The sequence below is a fragment of the Coffea eugenioides genome, chromosome 8, assembly GCF_003713205.1.
Source record: "Coffea eugenioides isolate CCC68of chromosome 8, Ceug_1.0, whole genome shotgun sequence".
In the NCBI taxonomy this organism is placed as follows: domain Eukaryota; kingdom Viridiplantae; phylum Streptophyta; class Magnoliopsida; order Gentianales; family Rubiaceae; genus Coffea; species Coffea eugenioides.
Genome location: NC_040042.1, coordinates 47,379,113 through 47,401,673, shown reverse-complemented (window position 1 = coordinate 47,401,673; position 22,561 = coordinate 47,379,113). Strand labels below are relative to the sequence as shown.

The following is a 22,561-nucleotide window of genomic DNA, read 5'->3' as shown; positions in this document are numbered from 1 at the left end:
ACAACAGTGCTTTCTATGTTGCACTAACATATTTTTTCAGAACAATTATGATGATCCGAGCATGGTTTCACAGCTTGTTTTTCTCTAACTGTCTTTACAAAATAGTTGTTAATGTATGGGAAATGCTCAAGTTATCTTATTAGAGTAGTCTTGTATCATTCAGTAGTAAATAGAACACTGAACACATAATTGACCATGAGAAGCCAAAAAAAAAAAAAAAAAAAGGCTTCAAACAAATTATCATCGCTTAAAGAAAGATAAACTCTTGATTCTTTTGCTCCTCATCTCTAATCAAATAAATATGTGGACATGAATCCATCTACGGCCATGTAGCTAGGATCATATACCGAACCAATTCAACAAGGACAAGGAGGAAAGTAAAACTTCATTATTACTAAACTACAGTCAGAGAGATCTTTGCTGTGAATGCTTGTGCAGGTTGATTCTGTTAAGAAGAATTCATTTTCCTGTTTTCCTGGCAAGGAGGGTGTGGGCGACTAAGAAAACTGAAAGCTCATATACTACAATGCTTGGTGACATCGCACAAATGTAAGTTTAGAAGATTGGGAAACTCAAAACAACATGAAATATATATGCACTTACTGTCTGACTACATATTCTTGTGAATTTTACTAAATGGACTAAAGCGGCAACTTTGAAGTGGAAATAAAGACTCAAAGATGTGTGAGCTTTTAGCCCAGCAGCTCGTATCCTATGGTTAACTTTGTATGACGTTAAACTCTCATAAGTAACAAGGTCCTGTTTCTTCAGCAAATTAAGTTAATTTATTGACCTCCATTGCTTCTTGCAAAACCAAAAGAATGAAAGCACAAGAGTTACAGAAGAAAAGTTCAGGAGCTAAAAGGGTGTCTGGACGACATGAATGACTTCAATGAGAATAGAGGTGAAGGAACATAAGACTTTAGATTTTTGACACCATGGTTATGTAACATACAGTCTCACAGCAAGGCATTATGATATCTGGACCATTATATATAGTAATGAGATGGCTCGTTTTAGTTAGAAGAAATATTTAACAATCACGAAAGAGGTGTCCAACGGGTAAAGGCAAAAATCCAGCATATTGCAGAGCCAATATATATATATATATATAGAGTAGGGTACACGAGAAATTAGGGTACACGACAGAACTAGGCTTAGTAGAAAAAGAAAAAGAGGAATAAAATGTTGGAAGTTGGTAAAGATATTTTAAAAGCCATGAATGGTGAAATTTAATAGACATTGTTCTGATTTCTGAGGTGACACCCCGAACACAGTTATCAAAACGAGCAACGACCTCCCCGGGGTTGACGTGAAAACCTTTTTTTCTACGGTTGGAATTTCTCAAAACGTTATCTGAACCGAAAATAATTAAAGACACGTTGCGGATGGATGAAAAGGATCGATTTGCAGCATTGATCAGTGCCATGAGAGTTAGAAAAGATGAGGATGAGGCAGGAGACAGAAGGAAACAATCGACCTAAAATTTTGGGGAAAAACCTGAATTTGAAGCAAAGCTACAATTCTAGAAATGGAGTAGCTAGCCAGCCTAGCAGGACTGAATGATGATGGACGTGTAAAAATTGAGATAGATAGATGGCGTACCTTTTCAAAGCTCTGGCAAATGATCTGCGCAGAAGGCGTGCCCAACGAAGCAGCGACAAGAATAACAAACCTACCAGAGCTAATTATTCAAATGAAACAAAACAAAACAAAACAAAAATTGCAAAAAGAAGCTTCAATTCCATCACATTGTACCCGGAGAACGCCTGGAGCAAGGATGTTAGCTTGACAAGAACAGCACTAAAGAGAAAGGTAATAATGTAGTAAAAGATTAACATAATAGTAAGTTGTCCCGAGGGAAAGAAACAGGCTGAAGAAGTGACATGAAAGATTTTCTGGAAGCAATACTCCACGGGAAAAAAGCCTATATATAGCGACGATACACGTTGGGCAATCAAAGCCCTACAAAAGGAGGTGGCAGCGCATTCAAGGCAAAGATAAGAAATAAAAATTATGGTTAGTAGACAAAAGGCATGAAGGATCTGTAATGCAACCTATCCGTGTTGAATGAAATCTAATTTAAGTTGAAATTAACGGGAGTACTAGCAGCAGTAGTCCGTATGTAAGTATTGCAGATAACAATAAATTGAAAAAACTACTACTGTTTTAACAATACTAGTATTGAATTTTTTTCTTTTGTTTTCCACCTTTCAGAGGGCTTCTCATGATGATCACATCAGCCATAATTCCTTTTTCTTTTCTTCTTTGAGGACGTCTCCGCACAGCCAGCATGAATTTGGAGCAAATGAAAGAGCTCATCCTTCCTTCCCTCCTTTCTTGATCATATATAGCACTAGCATTTGTGGCTTTGGACGCAAGGCCGCATTCACGCAAGTCGTATATGTCCCAGCTTAGAAGATTTTTAGTCACTCCCGAGTCCCCGGTGCCACTCCATCTAACTATATATCCAAATCCAAGGACATAGATGCCTTGCCCTTGCTGTCGCTGCTACTGCTTTTGTTGTTGGAGGGCATTGTGTGGAGCGGTGGACGGCTGGCATAATTGTATGGCCTCAACTGCAGAGGACAAGTTGAAGAAGAAGAAGAAGAAGAAGAGGAAGAAGAAGAAGCAGGCGGAGGTGGAGGTGGAGATGAACACAAGTGGGGAAATTGTGATGGCATTGTAGGATGAGCGACTGCGGTGGAAGGTAATACAAGTATGTCACAATTATCATCCTCCTGATCCTCCGACGACGACTCCGAGATGGGGCAATCCATGTTAACTCCAAACAGCCGCAGCCGCTTTGCTGCGGCCTTCCCTTGGACCAGTGGCACCGACTCAAACACCATTGGCTCCTCCCCCTCCCCACCCTCCTCTACCATCACCTCCTCCGGGTTCAGCCCAACGCTGCCTCCTCCTCCTTTCTGCACCATTTGCACAGTTCCGATTCCCAAATTGACGGGATGTGGCCTTGCAGCCGCAGCGGATCTGAGATAAATGAATGGGCCGGAACAAGGGTTTCCCGTCATTACATTGCCGTAGGCGTAGTTGTTGCTTAGATGATGAGGATGAGATGGATTTGGATTGTTGTTAATACCGACACCAGTAGCAGCATTATTTAGTTGTAGCAACTGGTAATGGTCCCTGGGGTTTTGCTGCTGCTGATGATGCTGCAAGTAGAAAGGATGGTTCCAAGGATGGCGGAAAGAATATTGATGATGTGGAAGCAGCTGCGAAAAACTAGCAGTGGACATGGAAGGAGGCAACTGAGGGTGATCGGGAGCGTCGGGTCGGCGCCTCCAATCAATGAACAATCGATCCTTGCCCAGCTCACCCACTCCGCGCTGAAAGGAGACGATGTCCCCGGCATCGAGCTTCTTTTCCTTGACGAAGCGGCTCCAGCCTTTGGTCATCACGTAACTCTGGCTGCTGTTCCAGTAGGAGTACCTGAATCGCCACGGCTTCCCATTTCTGTCTTCGAAATTCAAGAGGAGTCCCTTCTCGTTGGTGGAGGAGTCGAGAGGGAAATACTTCTCCGCGTGCTGCTTGGGGATGACTAATCTGTTGAGCTTGCCGACGTCGCTCGGTGTCACCACTTTATCAAACATGTGTTCTCTCTCTATTATCAACGACGCACTGGTAGTGTTCCCTCCTCCCACGCGAGGCTCATCGGCATCCTCAACGATGTTGCTGCAGCTGCTGCCGTTTGTAGTAGGCGATGAAGAAGAATCCATCGCCATGAGATCAAGCTGGGAAGCTCCACCACAGCTGTAGCCTCGGAAAGAGACTCTCCTATCATCCCACGGTCCCCGTGGTTGGTGGTGGTTGTAGGATGGAGGGACAAGGAGGTCTCTCTGCTGCAGGTACTGATGATGATGATGTTGAGGAGTAGCAGCAGCAGCAGAAGACGGCTGAGAAAAAGGGCGGGTTGCTCTTGATGAATCTTCCTCGTAATATCCTCCTCCTCCTCCTGGTTGTCTAGGGGCCATGAAATTCATGATATTCAGTAATTATATATGGCGCCTGCAGATATTGCAGCCCCCCAAATCCTGCTGGCTTCTCTAATTATATCCGGGATGGATCAATCTATTCTTCATACGATCCCACAGAGAAAAGGTACCAATTAAAAAGCAAGATGAGAAACAAGGAGGATATGTTACTAGCAAAAACGTAAACCACCAAAGTATCTTCTTTTTTTTTTGGGGAGAAAAAAAAGAGGGGGGGGGGGGGGGGATGATATTTGGTTTGGGTTAAAAATGAACACCGCAAGGCCTCAAAAGCTGCAAGACTGGACTAGAACTTCGAAATCTGGAAACTTTTCTTTTTCTTTTTTGGGTGCTGGGGTATACAAATTAAACCAGTGTATTTGGCTTTTGTTTCGTACTAATTTAGTTGGCGTGCTTTGGTCTCTCTCTCTCTCTCTCTTTTTTTGTTTTGGAAGGGGGGTGGGGTGTTGGTTTACAATCACTCAGTCTATCAATTCTAGTGTTGAGAGGAAGGGATAAATTAGCTGAGAAATTCCTCAGTAGGAGGACCAATAAGTCGTCTCTTGACACAAAGCCAAAGCAGCTTTCAGTTTCACTAAAACGAGGGTCGGTTGCATTCTTATTTGACCAATGGACACCAAATTAAGACTCCTCCCACCAAATTAAAACCAAATGATAGTACTGTTACTCTTTAGTATACCTCCTAGTGGCGGTGGAGTGCAAAAAAAATGAAGAGCTTCTTCTTCTTCGGCACGATCGACTTACTTCTTCAGCTTCTTCTTCTTCAGTTCTTCTTCTTGTCGACTACTACTGCATCATTAGAGCACCTAGTTTGGAGAGGAAGAGCAGCCACACCATGAACTACGAGAAGAGCAATCCACGAAATGGATCAAAATATCACTCCTGTCGTCGCTAGTAATGCATCCCATCCCGTTCGCTGCCGCAAATGGGATATGTTCCTATCCTTTTCCCTTGGTCGCGAAGAGAGTGCCCTTTTACTGTGCGTGTTTGTGCGTGTGAGAGAGAGAGCAAATGAATCCCCAGTCCCACCCTGGAAGCTTCTTAAGTTAGGCGATTTTCCCTTTGTAATTTATTCTCTCATTCATTCAGAGTTTCACAGAGAAAGCTAGAGAGAAAGAGAGAGAGAGAGAGAGATGGCAGAGCAGAGAAGAAAGACTTTATACGCGGGGATAGAATGGGACGGGTAGGGGTGATGCTGGGCAATGGGCCCCCCACAGATCAAATACTCCCTCCCTTTTTTTATAACTGTCGTTTAAGGAATTTGCTCTTAAGTACTTTTATCTGTCGTTTTACTATCCCCATGCAGCATTTATTATTTTTTCACAATTTTACCCTTTTATCTCTCTTACAGGATTCTTAATTACTACTCCTAGTAATTATTGCTTCTCTCTGCCCTTCCATATTCTTTCCTAGAAAACATGGGTGAATTGAATAATTAATGAGGGTATAAAAGGAAAGTGGTGTATAGATTTAAGCAATGAAAACTTTTCTTAATTGGTGTGCAAAACCTTAAACGACAGTTATAAAAAAAGGGAGGGAGTAATAACAATCGACTATCTATCTGGTTGGCTTCGGCTCATGTGAGCTCGTCCTTGTCATCGGCCTGCCCGCCTGGCTGGTGTCTCAATCAATATTCGACTTTTATTTTTCAGTAAGGACTCTTCTTCTATTTCTCAAGTCTAGAGTCTAGACGTAGGGGTTCTCATTTTTTGCTAGTATTATTAGTATTGTAATTAACGGAATTCAGAGTTATAAGTGTTATAATAATAATAATTTTATTACTATTATTAGGTGGTCCAAAAAGAAAAAAAAAATGATCAGAACGCACCGGGCGGGGGTGGCTAAAACCAAGGAGTATCACTAATGTGATTCTAGCTAGCGTGGAGCTATATGACTTAGGTAAAAACCTCCCCCTTTGATTCGAGAGAGGGCAGCGTAGTTTCATATGTATTTTTTTAAAATTGGGAATGGTGTAATTATAGTTTACTTTATAATTGTGGAGGAAGATTATTTTATATAAGTTTTTTTTATTTTTTATTGAAAAGATTTTTTTTTTTTTTTGTACAGCCAACTCTATTTGTCAGAACAGTTTCCGTTGAATCTCAATATCTATTTTTTTAAAAAATGTAATAGCTCTTGGAGTATTATATTAATGTATGGTAGATAAGGGGTAAAAACAAAAAAAAGAAAAGAAAAAGAATGGCCGTCAGCACATTTCTTCAAATAATAATAGGTTATTCAAATATTCCGAATTATTTATTATCTTGTAATTTAATTATCTGAAAGTACCAAAATAGGACCTCAAAGCTAAGGAATTTTTGCTGTCACCAAGACCTTTGTTCCCATAGCTAGTATGCACTAGTTTCAGCTTTTGTAGAAGTGATTAATTTGAATACTACTTAATACGCCATCCCACATGCCAATAATATACCTAAGCCAGTAGCCAGTAGCCAGTAGCCAGTAGCCAGTAGCCACTGCACAAGGAAGATGTTGGATTCAATAAAACTACACGCGGTCGGTTACTCATATAAATTGACTTTGCTGTCGCAGTTAGTCAGTCGTACACTCACTCTCTTAAGTTTAATTTACAGGGAGGTATTAATTAGATTAGATTAGATTATGTAATAGTAGTATTAATTAGAGTACCCGAACATGAACATATTAAATGGTCTTCTTTCCATGATTTTCCCATCTGCACATGCTACTTGTGCTCCGACCCCGGCGCAATTTTTTTTTTTTTTTTAAATATTTTTAACTCAAGAAGACTATTAATCTATTGGCTCCATTCCACCGGTCTGCTTTTAAGTTTTAACCAGAGAGAGAGCGAGAGATTTTTTTTTTTTTTAAGTTGATGATTAAAATCATTAATTGACTTTGAAGAATACGAAAAGGATGCACAATATAATACTCCTCAAACTAGTGGCCATATCATAAGAAGCTATATATATATATTTATAGAACTCGTAAAAATTACTTACTCAAAATATGGAGACTTAGCTCATTTCATAATTACGCATTAACTTGAACGTAACAGCTATATTCAGATTCATCACTATCCGAAATGGATACATACATATTTCGGTTAGGAGGAAAGAAAAGAAATCTCGTTTTCGTACTCGCCAAGGAGTGGCCATCTCCTGGACATTTTTTGAAATAATTGTGAAAAAGTAAAGAGAAAATTATTATATATTCTGGTGGATATTTTTCAGTACTGCCCACTTCTAGCTAGAGTGGTTGAATTGAGGTGGATGGTCTATGAAATGGTAGTGATTCAGGACCACCTAGGCTGCTTAGAGCCAAAGGAGCCATGCCGGTGAGGGATGGACCATTTGGGATTGAAAATGGCTTCATGCACTATGCATTAGAGGTGGCAAAGTTCGTGTTTGACACCTCTTTGGATGCTGTTGGAAATTATGCTCCGAACGCCTTTTGCAGTCAATCTCTTTCCCACCTCATTTACTCGGCTTTAAACGGGTTAATTATAGGCACTAAAACCCCTTCCAGTTTTTGTGTTTTTTTAGTGTAATTTGCAAAACCCAATCTTGCCACTTTAATTCCTCGTGTAGGTCAACTAAGCATTTTCAAAACCCAATCTTGCCCTGTTGGAATTTCTTTCCGACTGAAATATCCTTTTCCACTCAAGCAATTATTGTGCATCATCCCGTTTTCAATTCTATTTCTCGTCAAATGCTCCAGATCTCATCTCTCTCCTCCTAATTTCAGCAATTATTGCGATTTTTGCTCTTTGTTTTTTCAATGAATAAAAAAATACACAAATCAACTGAAGCTAGATGTAACCAACTCCCTCTAGAGGATTTAGCTACCACATTAATTGTGAAATGGAAGATCAAAGGTTCAAACCTTACCTCCCATCAATATGCCTCTATATGAGGCTTGTTCTAAATCCATACGGGTGCATAGTGCACCCGTTTGGTTAATGGTAGTTCAATCCTTATTAGGATTTCTCGACTCAGTTGGACCACCCCTTAGAGTAGATTAGGATAGATGTGTAGTTACGTAAAAAAAAATTAATCATGTGAGAGAGTGGCTATGACCTGAATTAATCATTTTTATTGAACCAAAATCCAATTGTATGTAGTTTTTTATTTTTATTTTTTACTTTTGTTTCGGGTCATGTGAGAGAGTGCACACATTTTTCCACCATTTTCTCTTCTTTTTTGACAAAATTCATACATCCATTCCTTGTTTATTTTTGTCTAATTAAGGATAATAGTTTGTTTGGATACACAAAATCATTTGAAAAAATTTCTAGAACAACGGGTTTGTTTGGATAGAGTATTATTTGGAATAATTACCGTAGCACTTTTTGTGATTTGATATATGTGAAATAAAAATATTGTTGGAAATATAAAAAGGTGAGTTGGAAAATATGTTTATAATGCAAACGAAATATTATTTGAAATAATTTGCTATCCAAATATTGTGACACTTTTTTTTATATGAAATGTATAGACGCACGCATGTACACACGTATATATATATATATATATATCATTACTATTAGAACCAACAGCCACTAGTGCTCATGGCCAGGGACTTGATGCCTGCCTAGCAAACCAGGGTTCAAACTTGACTATTGGGTTTCGGGGTAGGGAGGATTAGGGGAGAGGGGGGGGGGGACAGAATGTTGAAAGGAAAAAAAATTACCAACATTAGTTATTAGTTTAGGGACTAAGGTCATACAAAAATAACATTAGGGACTATATCCCAAAAAACACTAATGGAAGAAACTAAACTGTAAAATACATCAGATTGACCAACAACATCGTAATTATTGTGAACGGATAGTTTCGAATGTTAGTCCAGGAACCAGAATGACACAAAAATAATGCTACTGTATCACAGAACACACTATATATTATTGTTTATTGCCTAGGGTTTAATGCATTTAATCCCATGTATAATTCCAGCCATTTGCGTACATCAAGTCGTGCCCATAATTGCGTGAGAGAAGCCTCCAAAGTTATCTTTGCATTCAATTACCAGCCCACACCCAACTTTCTAGTATTTCACTTTAATCGAACGTGTCATAGGTTGCATGTTAATTTGACCGATGCGTAAGCGAAGTAGGCCATAGGTAGAACTGTTAATCGAACCGGATCGCTAGTAAGTCAAGCTCGAGTCGGCTCATTAAGGGCTCGACTCGGTTTGTTTTTCTTAATAAACAAGTTGAATTCAAGTTATATATGTACTCGTTTATGAATTGAGCCAAACCGAGCTTGGCTCCCAAACTATTAGACAGGCTCGAAATATAAGGGCATTAGTGTCATTTCATTACATGTCTGATAATTATATCTTAAATTCCAATTCCCAAACGAGGATTCCTGTGACTGCCCTAATTTTTCTTTCCTCTTCCCTTTTCCACAGCCCACGACCGCACCTTCCTTCATACCAAATCACCAATCCATCCATCACCCTACCGCCATCACTCGAGTTCATTAAGCTTGGCTCGATTTTCAAACTCAAGTTCGAGTTCGAAATCGAGTTTGACGAGTTGATATCAAACGGCTTTTGAATCTCAAACTACTAATCGAGCGAGGTCAAGTTGGCTCAATAAATGTTCCAGTCGAGTTCAATTATCAGGTGCTCGAGTTCGACACGACTCGATTAACAGCAATAGTTATAGGCTAACCAAACTTCTCTTGAAGTTCAGTTGAAATTAAATCCAGGAGTTAAATAAGTGCTATTTACAAGTATTTCGACCACGGCATTCATAGGCAAGTCTACGTAATTTTCCATTATGTGCTACATTTAACAATTATCTAATAATCTGTAAAGGGTCGGCCTACGAGCGATCTTTTAGTTTGAGAAGCAATTATATAGTAGATTTTTCGTCATCACATCGGTTCTTCCAAGAAAAACTGTTCGACCAATCCTCGAATTGGCGGGTGATTTGGAAGAAGAAAATACATGGGGCAATGAAATAATGAGTTCTCCCATGGCCAGCCATAAACCGTGTCCTCCAGTGTTGGATTGTTTGTAGGGCAAGAGAGATGCAGAATGTGACATGAATCGCTATATCCACAAGACGAGTGGTCTGCCGCGTAAAAAACAAAATAAAATTTTGTACGTATGAGGTTAAAAATGAAGATAACAAAAAAAATTTTTTTTCCTTTTTTTCTTTTTGGAGAGGGGAGGGGCCCAAAAAGAAAAAGAAAAAGAAAAAAAAAGCGAGGCCACTGCTAAACATTCAATTTAGTAGCATTCCATTCAGAGGACACGTGTCACTAAATTCATTCATCTTTGATAAGTGAGCCTGCTCTGTAGATTCGGCTAACTAACTTCTGACCTAATCATTATCAATCTTGAAAATAATTAAGCATATTGTGGGAGAAGGTGATCAGCTGAATTTAGACCCTGAAGCTCACACCAGCCCGATCACATGGCATTTAACAATGGCTGGCTGTAAAAATATGGATGTTAAGGTAGTAAACTCCAACACTCTTCTTTGCCACCCCTTTTTACCTTTCCTTCTTAGTTGAGTCCCCAACTTAGAAACTGCAGTAATAAAAATACGCTGGTCGCCTCCTGAGTTTTTTCATCATTATAATTGCCTTGAGTTCTTTAAAACCAATTGACTTGCTCTCCATTTCCATGACATACCGCACACAACTCGCCATGTATTTATAAACTTTCTTATGTTGATGCCATGAAAATTTTTATCAAAGGTTCCGTGGTTAGAGACTGGAGATTTAAACCAACATGCACAAATTTTTCTCGGATAGTTCATAGGCAGCAAGCGTGATATTATTCTCCCAGGAAGATCTTGACCAGATTCCGTAGGTCATGGTATTTATATGGATCTCTACTGTGCTGCGATTGGCGTGTTCTTAATTGTACTCTTTTTTTTTTTTTTTTTTGGGCGCTACTAGCAACTCTTATGATTTCTTACTAGTACATGAAAAGTGATGCACGAGGGGGTACGTCTATTGACCTTTCCTCAGTAAATTGCGCGCTCCTTTAATCAGCAGTGAAACTACTGGCAAAATAAACCAAACCTCAAAGTTTTTATTTGTTAATTTACTAACTTTATTGAAGGTAGGTTTTTAGTAGTTAGTGTTACTTAGAAGTATGTGTGTTTTCTTTGATATTATTGTTTTTTAAGAGCATGCAGAGTTCCATTGTTGGAGAATCGTATAAAAGATTCTCAATCACCTTAATAATTTTGATCATATCTCTTCTATATTTTGACAAAGTTTGGATATAAATCTAATCATGAGTCAAAATTTAGATTGACATGAGAGGTTGATTTAGAAAAAGATGTATTTATTGATGATAGAGAAATATATGAAATTTGTGATATATATGGATGAAAATTTTGATTTGCATATGTTATTTGGGATGATTGATGAAGAAAAATATGCCAGTAAAAGTTATGATTTGCATACCTTTTTGGAGAAATTGGGAGTGATGAGGAAAAATAATGTATTGATTTGGTTTAAAATTTTTTTTTTGATTTGATAAATCAAGAAAAAGAATGAGTTTATCTATTTGGGTTCTACAGAAACTCAAATTCTATCTCCGTCAGACATTATTACTTTCCGGAAACTAACTATCATTAATTGAGCAGGGCTACCAAATTAACTGCACTTCTTGCAAGATGTAATAATACGTTACAAAGACCAGCTTTTTATTTTAGTATGGAAAGTTTTTAATTTCAGTCAAAATAGGTTAAGCTTTTTATTTTAGTATGGAAAGTTTTTAATTTCAGTCAAAATAGGTTAAGTGATATTATTCAATTTCAAAAAAAAAAAAAAAAAAGTTAAGCTTAGGAAACTATCAATGTCCGTAATCGTACACACACTTGTCCACGTAACCATTAACCAGTTTACATATAGAAAGAGTTTATCTATTCATTCCCAGAGAAGAGAAATTGACAGGTAAAATTCCACATAGGCTGGATGCGGTAAAATTCTCGATATGAATACAAAAAGAAGATAGAAATATTACAAATGAGATGAGATGCCGTAATTGTGAAAATTACAAATAACACTTATCCATTTTATCGCCTTTATCCTTATATTTTAGATACTTTCGGGCATCTTTTAAAAATCTCAATCGGTAATAAGTTTATAACATCCAAAGTCAGATTAATGTTTCGGCTGCATTAATTTTAAGGAGGTACCCTTATGCCTCTGCTTCTGCACACATATGTAAAATTGTAAATAAATAAATTTTAAAAAAAAAAGCCATTATTTATAGAAATGTGATTTATCATTTATGAATTTCGAGCCCAAGTGTCCAATCATTTTCTCAGGCCGGAATGGAAACATGATGGAGGAATTGGACAGCTTTGGAGCACATCATTCGTAGGATAGCTGCTAGTGGAGAACGCAGCCGTCGGGATATATATCCACCCAATCCCTTGATGAAGCTTACCTACCCCGCCCCAGGTTGTGTAGATAGGGATACCTTTTACAAGATCCACATGTGGGAATATCCCACTTTTGGCTTTTGACTTTAATATCATATGCAACTTTAGGTCAGCCCACCCCCCAAAGCAAACGTCCACCACAAATTTATATCATGGTCATTAATTAAACTCTTGCCCGTTACTGTATGGTATAGTAGGAGTTTAAATCAGCCTAATCAAGTTGTAATTTTTATGTTTAATTTTGTCTATTTTTTACTGAATTTGAAATTGTTTAATTATTAAAAAAAAAAACTAAAAGAAGCTTTTATGATGTTGAGTTCAAGTAGTTTGAATGTATTATATCTAAACTTTAAATTTAATGTCAATTGAATTACAAATTTGAAAGTTTAATGAATGTGAAATTGTATTGATGCAGTCTGACTTGATTACTTGAAAAAACCAAACGTAAACAAGCTCTTAGAAAATCGAACTGAGTGAGATTCGTCACTTATGGAATAATTTAAGTTCTGTCAACCATCATACTATGTATTAAACCTCCTCAAGCAACTTTGATGTCCCGTTTCTTGGCCAAATTAATTAATTGAGGCTGCAAGTCACTAATGTGTTTTCCAATTCTCACTCAACCAAGCTATATATATATATATATATATACATACACACACATATATATATATATATACACACACTTAGTAGTGGACATCTATTAGTATTAAACATTTTTTTGTTTATTTATGTGCATGTCTCATTAATTACCGCGCGGTACGTACAATTGTATGTGGCTAATAAATGCAATATTTGGAAACGTGCCTTTAGAATAATTGATTGAGAAATTTATCGTCATTGCAAACATTTGTGTACTTGTCCTGGGTCAAAGTGGAAAAGGCAGCAGCTATCTGAATCTGGCCAAGATTTAATCTGTTTATTTTTCCGAGTTCACGGCATTAGAATATTTTTTTGGGGTTTACAGAGCTATATATGAAATAAAAGTAATAATCTGCACCTGTATCTGCTGTATGGGATTTGCGAATCATGTTACCGAGGATGGCTTTTGCCAGAATGAATGCCAGTATCTAGAGTAGGCACACAAAGGATGGATGGATGGATGATTATGGGGTGAAGAAGTCTCCTAGTCCTAGGTACGTAGTTTTTGAGGATTGTGAGGGATGACATCCATCCGCTCAATCTTAATTACCTGCTCAAGTGAAGTGAAGTGTATACTTACTGGGTTAATTTGTGAGAATTGTAAATCAATCATCAAAGAGTACGGAACTCGTACAAGCTAAGGGCTGAGAAGAGGGGAGAAATGACGTCGACGTTATTCCCTGAGGCTGAAATTCAAATTAATTGGATAGCTAAGCTAAGCTAGGCAGCCCATGTTCTGCCTTCACATGCATAGCTTTGCTCTCAAATTCCTCACAAAAAGCAATTAGCATTTGCATTGTCGCCAATATTTCCCCATAGAGCTGCTGCTGTCCATTTGCTGTATATTATTATTACCCAATATGTCCAATGAGGAGGAGGAGGAGGATGATGATCGGATAACTACTGTGACGAAAGGAAATCCTGGTTAGCTACTCCACAGCCGACATTAACATTAAATAGTTACTTGAGTACAAAAATAATAATTGCAATTTGTTGGTAGTAATTAATAGAGTCACTACACTACAGCAGTAGTAGTACTACTAGTGCGAGGTAAGTAGACGTGGGGGAAGGTGGTGGTTTGCGTCATTAATCCTGATCAGAGTGACGACGTTTGCCTGATTTGAACTAATCAACAACCTTCAATTAGCAAAAGGAATTTTATCAAAATACTACTCGATCCACTAATCTCTGACTCTTAATTTGACATGACACACAAGGCCGATTGCATTATACTATTAATTATTGCGTAATTTGAATCGAGTTGAAGGAAGCTCTTCTTCGCATCCCTAAGCTGCAGCTTATACCCATAGCCATCCCACTTGTTCTTCTATTAATTACGACGTACAGTTGATACGCGAGACTGATATTAATTATGACCATTAATTCTGTTTTAAAACAGCTATATATCCAATTTAATTTGGAGCTGCATACGAGGGGAAAAAATGGAAAAAAACCAACAGATATGAGTTGTACCCTTCCCCTTCCCCTTCCTTCTTTTGCCGCCTCCTATCCATGCGCGGCCTCACTTAGCTTGCCTCTGTTGAACTACTACTACTGCTACAACTACATATTCTAATTATGGACTACCATTTTGTGCTACCAAAAATTGGAAAAACATCTCATTCATGAAAAACTAAACCCTCCCATCACTGCCCAGCCCACCACCTCTGCCCGGCATATCTTACATATATACACACACACATATATGATAGTAGCTGACTGACCGGCCGACAGCCGTAAGTTCTCTGCTACACGTGTAGAAATGGAAAAATAATGGGAAAAATAAAATGTTTTTGATCATTAGAAGTGTGCGATAGAGTAGCAGCTGCTCGGTTGGTCGCAATCGGGGGATCGAGTGTGCTAGCGCGTCTCTGTGTGTATGTACATACAGACATACAGGTTATGTATTTTATTTATTTTTTTTGGGTGGCCATCATAGACGAGGTTTAAGTTTGACGAGGCTGTATGGTAAACCGCACACATGGGTGGGAGTGGGATTAAAGTAGAATTAGGAGAAGGGGGTGGTGCTTTGTTTAATTATGATGATGATCAGATAGGAGTAATTAATGTGGTACGTAGCAAATGATTCTACAATATCCCAGGCTAGGCTACAGCGGTACAACAGCCTACAAGAGAGAGAGAGAGATATATATATACATATATATATACATATAGAGAGAGAGAGAGATCTGACGCTCTCTTCTCTTCTCTCCGGAACATATACGTACCATAAGAAAAAAAGCTCTACTGCATAGGCTACTTCTTCTGAGGAGTAAGTATTATTATAGGTACAGTTGGTTTGCAAGTTGGTTTTTGTAGGGCGGGGTATAGGCATATTATAGTAGGCGGAGGACCACTTAGCCGAAGTTCACACATGACAGCCCTTAAAAACAAAACCAAACTTCGCCATGGGTTCCAGTTCCAGCTCCTCTTCCTCCTCACCTCTCTAACCTTATCCCGCTAGCTCTTTTGACTTTCTTCCAGTCCCGTCGGAATTGGACGAGCTGTTTAACTAACTACAACGTGCATGCAACGATATAGGAGTAATACCCAAAGCATATGCCAGCCCTACTTTTGCTGCATAAGTATTTGCTGCATAATTATTTGTAGAAAAGACAATAGGGGGGTGGAGTCAGAATATGTGGATCCAATTCCAGGGACACAAAAAACCCTAATAAATCTGTAGGTTATTGTGGTCCACCGACTTGATTAAAGCTTCAATCGGGACTTGCGCACTTGAGTTGAATTCAGCTGTCAAGTTTGTTTTGGATAGTGCATTATTTATCGTCTGTACAAATTTATTTGCCTACATTTTATCAAATCATTTTTTCATAATATCATAAAAGTGTTACCGTAATATTGTTTTTAAAAAAATTATTTCAAATAATCTATTATCCAAATATTAAACACTAGCCTGCCACTACAAACACTAGTAGTGTCAACAAGTTCACGTAACACTGCAGCACCTTCAACCTCCATTTTTCCTCTAGCGGGGATTAATGGAAGTTAGGTAGCCAAACATCCAAGTAAAAACAATCGATCCATGAAAACATTTGTGATGTGTCTTCATGTTAATAGATTTAATAAGACATAAGTTTTGTTGCTAAATGATAACCAACAACCGTTGTTGGAAGTGTCGGCCGGGCAGATTAGGCTCGAATCTGGCTGTCATGTTTGCAGGAGATTTTATATTTAAAAAAATATATATTTGAGAAATGAAATTTTCTCTCTCAATTCACATTCAATTCGACACAAACTTTGTCTCGCTTACCGGTTACAGTCGAACATAGACCTCTGTTGCACAAGCCCACTGTATAGGCCCATAAGCTAATTTATCGGCTGCTTTTCATCCAGATCCAGTGTAGGAGAAAAGAAAACGAATGAAAAATAAATAAAGTAGTTGCTTTGGCAAGATTGAGCAGCTAAAGGATCCTCAAAATTGGATCCAAGCAACACTCTGCAATATATCAAATAGGAGGGAAATCAAAAATTGGCCAACAAAAAAGAGAGCTTGGACAAAATAGTAGTTGCTTAAGTTATAGTCCAAGCCTAGCCCAATCTCACTTTGTGAGCTATACGCTGGAGTAAAGCCCGGACCAGCACGTCCAATTGCCCAAAGAGGGTATGTTTGTTTGAAGGACCAAAGAGGGTATTAATTTGTTGTTTGACTTGCAGAGTAGTCCGTAAATTTTGGTGTCGGGAAGGGTTTAAGGGAGTTTGGAGGCGAAGAAAGAATCGAATATCAACAAAAGCCAAAGAAAAAAAAAAAAAAGAGAAAAAACCCTCGGATCTTCTCTTCTCCGTATAATGGATCCATACTCTTCGTCGTCGTCGTCGTCAAGTGGGGCGTCGCCGCAGGTTTCGACGGAGGACATCATGGACCAGGTCAAACTCCAGCTTGCCCAGGCCTATGCCGAAGAGTTCCTCGAGGTATATTATGTATATGCTCTTCCGTCTTCTGATTTTATTTTTTGCCACCACTAAGGGCAATTTTCTGCACTATCTATCCGCTTCTAATATTATTAGTGATTGTCTTCTCGGTTAGGGTTTCTGTTATTCAAATTTTATTTTAAACTTAAAACATTGTGCTATCTGATTTCTTTGCCAGTGCTGCTACTATCATGTGCTCTATTGTTCAATGTACTTCTGGTTGGGTGTTGATTTTGCTCTGTCCTTATTTTTGGATACCCCCACCCCTCTATTTATGGTTTCTGTGATGCCTGTGTGCGGATGAAAAGTATTGCCCCAAATACAGTAGATTCATTTCAACCAACCGCATGGGAGTTGAACTTGGCATTGATTTCTCCTCCTTCATTTCCTCATGTATCTATTTTATTTTGAAAATCATAACGATCAAGTGGATTATCCCCAACTCCTTCCCCCCCAAAACACTTAAAAGCACCCCCACCACCTATGGAGGTACATCATCAGTACATGTATAGAATTAGTTTAGTATTTACTTTTTGGTCTTAAAATATGCTTATTGGTTTTACTGTTCTACTGTCGGTCGCTTACTGACAACGATTGCAACTCTAATTAGGACTGTATTGCCAAATCTATTCTGCTGTTGAAACCCTACAGAGCTCTAGGGTAATTATTAGTGACAAATTTTCTGCTGTTGCACAGGGGAAAAATATGTTTTTGGGCTCTCATTTGATTTATTTATTTATTTATTTTTATCAATTTCAACACTTGAACACTCAGCACAAGCGGGCTATCAATACTAGGTTCATGCGTTTCATTTATGTTCTTTTTAGCTAGATGGCAACCATGAAATATGGTAAATACTAGATGGGAACAAAAGGATTTGACAGTCCAGAATATCTTTCCCATCAAGTTTAATCTTATTGCTAAGAAATTCACTATTTGTTTCCTACGTTTCCATTGCATTGATTTTATCCTAAAAGATTCTTGCGTAGAATGAAGTACGTAGTTTGCTGGTTGACGATGTAGCCTGTCTATGTTATTTGTAACCCAATTTCAGATTCTTTTCTCCTTTTTCTTGACATTGTGTCTTCTAGAGATTTTGAAGAAGAATACTATTCTAGAGTACTTGTACTTTTTTAACTACAAGAAATTGGATGCCTTGGGCATGTGTGATCGGTTTGACTTTCTTTGATGTGATAATCTTAGGAAACTTTTAATCCGTGCATGTTACATCATCACCTAGTCTATATTTGTTCCGGTAAATATTCACTTGACTACAGAATATATTTTGTTGCCTGGATGAATAATTGACTACATGCAAACTCGGCTGCCCTTTTTTTTTGGCGGCTTTCAATTTTCCTTTTATTAAGCTGGTTTTTCAATGTATGAAATTGAGGTTGAGCATTCCATTTCTGCTAAACATTAACCTATTGATCATGTAAATGGTTTTGTCGATTCATCATTGTGAAAGCTTTGCTTTGTTTTTGCAACCATGATCTAGACTTTGAGGGGAAAGTGCTTTGAGAAGTGTATCACCAAACCTGGGAGCAGCCTGAGTGGTAGTGAGAGTAGTTGTGTCTCAAGGTGTGTGGATCGCTACATTGAAGCCACCGGTATCATCAGCAGAGCTCTTTTTCGAACATCAAGCTGAAGTTTGTGATCTGACAATTTTTAAAACTTTCTTCTGGAAGTTGTTGGTGGGCAGTTAGGAGGTTGTCGTTTTCTATTTCTGATTATCATTGATAACATAGAAATTTGATATTCTGATGGGGTCTGTAATCCCACCTGGTTCATTCCAGAATACGTCAAACTTTTTTGCTTCTTGTTGGTAAATTGCACTTTATAGCCAAGTGGACATGTCGATCGTTATATGGCAACGCTCGCTGTCGACAGATTGGGGTCTCAGTGCCAAAATTATGTTTTTATCATCCTGCTGTTAGACGTTTTATATAAACATTATGTGGAAGTAACAGTTAGTACATAGTTTTCACGGAGAGGCAATCCCATTCGGGACGTTTTAGTCTCCTCCATCAAGAACACTGCAAAAGGGCTACTTAAGCATAGTAGAGAACTATTTCATGCCGCTCTATTGGACATTTCGTCCGAAGCTCCTTGCCTCGTATCAATTTCAAAATAAAGCACCACTCTCTCACTTGAATATGAAACTCAATTCGAGTACCAAAGTCGGCATGTAAACGGTGTAAAACTCAGCTCCTCGTTTAACAATCGCAAACTTTAAACTTCAAAATAACATTCAGAGTTCAAACAAAATAAACCAACCCGAATATTATGTTCAGTTCGTCTAACATTGAAACAAATCAAATGTCTACATAGTTGAAAATCAAATATCCTATATCCTCTCAAATTGAGGATACCATGCCTTTTGCTTCAGGCATTAGCAGTACGGAGAAGTAGTGAAGAACGCCATGCTATTTCATCTACTTCCTCAATGTTTGCAGTATGTACTCAGCATAGAGGTCCCTGCACCAAAAGCAGCTCATAAAGTCCCTCTTGAGAAATGCATCGTCATTAAGGCCCATTTATCATGTTCAAAATATGCACTTCCATCCTACTGCTAAATCCAGGCGTCAAATGGGCACTTACATGGAGTATTGCATGGCATCAACAGCTGTAGCAGCAGGCAGAAACTCATTCACTGCAACCTCCTTGTTCTCATTCTTCTTGTCTAAACAACATACCAACAAAAACATCATGTTTACCATAAAAAGCCATGCAGTATAGCTGACAGATCCTAAAACAATTTTATGCAAAATAATATGTTGGTAGCGAGCATACAGTCCTCAAAAAATCGACGGATTTCAGCAAGACGATGGGGGGGAAGCTGATTGATATCTGTGTAGTGCCGATACTCTGGATCATCAGCACATACTGCAATAATCTTATCATCCTTCTCTCCCTGGTTTAAGAAGAAGTCATCTTATGAAAATCCACTGATGACAGCACTGAAATTATGTTCACTAGGAGGGAAGGAGTTTGTATTGTACCTGATCAATCATGGGCATCAGGCCCACGGCCCTTGCTCGAAGAAAGCAACCAGGGAGAACAGGTTCCTGTTACAGACGTCAATTTGTGTTTCATCAACCATCTTTCAAAAAACTAGTAAGGATGCATTAAGAGCATTGTTTTACAAAACATAAATTCATGTAAAGAAAATCTAATTAGTAGTTCATATTGCAACTCTCCTTGCCTGCATTAGAACTAATACATCCATTGGATCATTATCTTCACACAGCGTTCTCGGAATGAAGCCATAGTTGTGAGGATAGACCACTGATGAATACAAGATACGATCCACCTAAGGTGCCATTGTAAGACAGAGTGAGCAAAGTGCATCTAAACAAATCACCAAACAAATCCAAAGGCCAAATGTAATTTTGGAACTAATACTTTTGTGCTTCTTGATTAAGTTGCATCCTGATCTGCAGAACCTTATAGTATGTATGTGAAAGAAAGTAGCTTCATATTGAAAATAATCTCAAACTCTGCACATGCTAAAGGAACTTCATCATACCTTGATCAGACCAGTTTTCTTGTCAAGTTCGTACTTGACTTTGCTTCCCTTTGTTATCTCAATAACCTGTAGCAGTAAAATAAAAGAAGATGATGAAGCCACAGAGTCAGTAGACAAGTACACTACATTTCAAGGTTCAAGCAAAAAAGCTTCTAAAATAAGATTTTTTTTTTTTTCCCAAAAAATTCTATATGTGCTAGACAAATAAGATGGGCATTAGGGGCCATACAGCAACTAAAACTGTGGCTGCAGAAACTATGTGGCAAACTGCATTTTGATTCAATTAGAAACGAAATATAGCAGTAGCAACATGTAAAGATGTGCAAATTCATTCATGGAGTCAGATGAATGACTTCTTTCTAGAAACACATTCAAAGGAAATCTTTTGGACATTATCCTCCTAGGTGGATTTGTGATTTTCAGGAGGTGACGGGGTCTTAATGATCTGGAGGAAGTAGTGGTATAAATCAAGATCACCAAAAAGTTGTAGCATTGTGTTTACATTTATTAGAATGTCAGTCCCCAGATAAGAGTGTTGCAATTACTAAAGCGTAAGTTTAAGATATCATTTAGTAGAACATATTTGGAACAGCAAAGGGATCCTTGAAGAAATATGCTTCTAGGAGTAAGGAGAGTGATACATACAACGTTGAAAATTTGAGGAGCCCCGGGCCCTGGTTTAACAGAAAAGCAGTAAAAGTATCAGGTGATTGTGACTTCATAAAGGAATCGGATAACATGCAGTGAAATCAGGAAATAATAATTAAAGAATCATATTTCAAATTTACCGATCTCAAGATCGTGCCAAGGATGAGCAGCCACCGATCTCCTTGACAAAGATGAGAGTATTCGCTCATTCAGACGTGGAGCTCGCCTTTGTGGAGATGTTTCAGCTCCATTTTCATTTCCGTCACTGCTCATTTTTCCTAATCACAGTAAGAGGGAAATTGAATGAGTCATGGCTTAAAGAATAGAAGATTGGAAATGTGGATGGTATTTTAGCGTCCGGGAAATAGAATAGAATGCCTCAGAAACCAAAATCGCGTGGGACTGGGGATTTAAAGATTCTGTACAACATTTTCTTGCAAAAGTCTCTGCTTGTGGGCAAGGGTACCAGTCAATGCAACAAGCACGAAGCAGAAATGTTACAAAGGATCGGCAGATGCTACTTGGATTGTTAAGAACATTAGCGCAGATCTAAATTACTAAATGTTGCGACAGTACTTTCAAAGGAGTAAATATCCAAGTCCAATCCCACCCACCATGGTCGAACGTTAAAAAGCAATAGCAATGGAATAATTACCGGTACAAAACCACCCCGTGAGGCGGGGACGCTGTTTGGGGAAGAGTTAAAATTACCAGAGCCAGCTTTCTCCATGTTAGTATTAATTTTACAGGCCTAAACCCAGGGGGCAGGCGGGGGAAGTCGGAGAGAAGAGACAAGACAACCAACAATGATCGGAGCAGAAAATGGCCAGATCTTTTGTTTTTCATGTTTTTTTTTGCCTTTACCAAGTCGGTCTATGAAACGGAGGAATAGCAAAAATATAAAATAGTAATCATTTAGGCTGCTGCAATTACAAGTCAATAAAGATCATATGCCCAACAAACAACAAATTGTATAATTAGAGGCTCCGCCCAAGACATTGAACGTACGCATGCAAATTTCATTACCGAATAACAGGAAGTGCCGTAAACCAAATCATTGTGGAAAATGAAGAAGATAGAAGCGCAGCAGGCGTATGGAGTAAAATACCTCAGACTGGGTTGGTTTTGAGAAAAGCTGATGATGGGGTTGTCGGGACGTCGCTTCAAGAAAGAAATGAACAGAAAAAAGCCGGCCTGCGGATGCAAAGAAAAGGGAATTGGGGACAGTGATTCGAAGACTGGGGTGCAAAAATTAGAGCAGTATATATATATATATATGGAGGGGACGGGAGGGATCATATCCCCAGTTCCCCACTACAAAATACAGAAGCAGAAACAAGAACCACGTGGTTGAACCCGAGCACAAGTAGCTCACAACCATACCAAGACCAGGTCAAACGCCCATAG

General features: G+C 38.5%; 3 protein-coding genes across 4 annotated transcripts; 1 reads left to right on the top strand and 2 right to left on the bottom strand.

The window, feature by feature from the left end:
- Positions 1 to 1,916: 1,916 nt before the first annotated feature.
- Positions 1,917 to 5,113, bottom strand: LOC113781483 (B3 domain-containing protein Os03g0120900-like). Of its 2 annotated transcripts, none has more exons than XM_027327429.1 (2): positions 4,690 to 5,113; positions 1,917 to 4,094 (listed from the first exon to the last, which is right to left on the bottom strand). In XM_027327429.1, exon 2 carries the CDS (start codon positions 3,999 to 4,001, stop codon positions 2,463 to 2,465), a length of 1,539 nt encoding a protein of 512 aa, XP_027183230.1. In that variant the 5' UTR covers positions 4,002 to 4,094; positions 4,690 to 5,113; the 3' UTR covers positions 1,917 to 2,462. The 2 variants fall into 2 exon arrangements, with proteins under 2 accessions (XP_027183230.1, XP_027183229.1); XM_027327428.1 differs by having other exon boundaries at positions 1,917 to 4,089.
- Positions 5,114 to 16,738: 11,625 nt separating this feature from the next.
- Positions 16,739 to 18,902, top strand: LOC113779712 (mitochondrial import inner membrane translocase subunit Tim13). The gene is made up of 2 exons (XM_027325402.1): positions 16,739 to 16,977; positions 18,476 to 18,902. Exons 1-2 carry the CDS (start codon positions 16,855 to 16,857, stop codon positions 18,623 to 18,625), a joined length of 273 nt encoding a protein of 90 aa, XP_027181203.1. The 5' UTR covers positions 16,739 to 16,854; the 3' UTR covers positions 18,626 to 18,902.
- Positions 18,903 to 19,147: 245 nt separating this feature from the next.
- On the bottom strand, positions 19,148 to 22,400 carry LOC113779928 (soluble inorganic pyrophosphatase PPA1). The gene is made up of 9 exons (XM_027325718.1): positions 22,263 to 22,400; positions 21,295 to 21,432; positions 21,152 to 21,180; positions 20,507 to 20,572; positions 20,183 to 20,290; positions 19,980 to 20,045; positions 19,771 to 19,891; positions 19,579 to 19,660; positions 19,148 to 19,455 (listed from the first exon to the last, which is right to left on the bottom strand). Exons 2-9 carry the CDS (start codon positions 21,425 to 21,427, stop codon positions 19,413 to 19,415), a joined length of 648 nt encoding a protein of 215 aa, XP_027181519.1. The 5' UTR covers positions 21,428 to 21,432; positions 22,263 to 22,400; the 3' UTR covers positions 19,148 to 19,412.
- Positions 22,401 to 22,561: the final 161 nt, after the last annotated feature.

Excerpts from the sequence above, each read along its gene's own strand:
- LOC113781483 (XM_027327429.1), bottom strand. The coding sequence starts at position 4,001 with ATGAATTTCATGGCCCCTAGACAACCAGGAGGAGGAGGAGGATATTAC.
- LOC113779712 (XM_027325402.1), top strand. The coding sequence starts at position 16,855 with ATGGATCCATACTCTTCGTCGTCGTCGTCGTCAAGTGGGGCGTCGCCG. Across the intron at positions 16,978-18,475 it reads ATGCCGAAGAGTTCCTCGAG|ACTTTGAGGGGAAAGTGCTT; the intron begins GTATATTATGTA and ends ACCATGATCTAG.
- LOC113779928 (XM_027325718.1), bottom strand. The coding sequence starts at position 21,427 with ATGAGCAGTGACGGAAATGAAAATGGAGCTGAAACATCTCCACAAAGG. Across the intron at positions 19,661-19,770 it reads CCGTCGATTTTTTGAGGACT|ACAAGAAGAATGAGAACAAG; the intron begins GTATGCTCGCTA and ends TATGTTGTTTAG. Across the intron at positions 19,456-19,578 it reads GATGCCATGCAATACTCCAT|GGACCTCTATGCTGAGTACA; the intron begins GTAAGTGCCCAT and ends CTTTTGGTGCAG.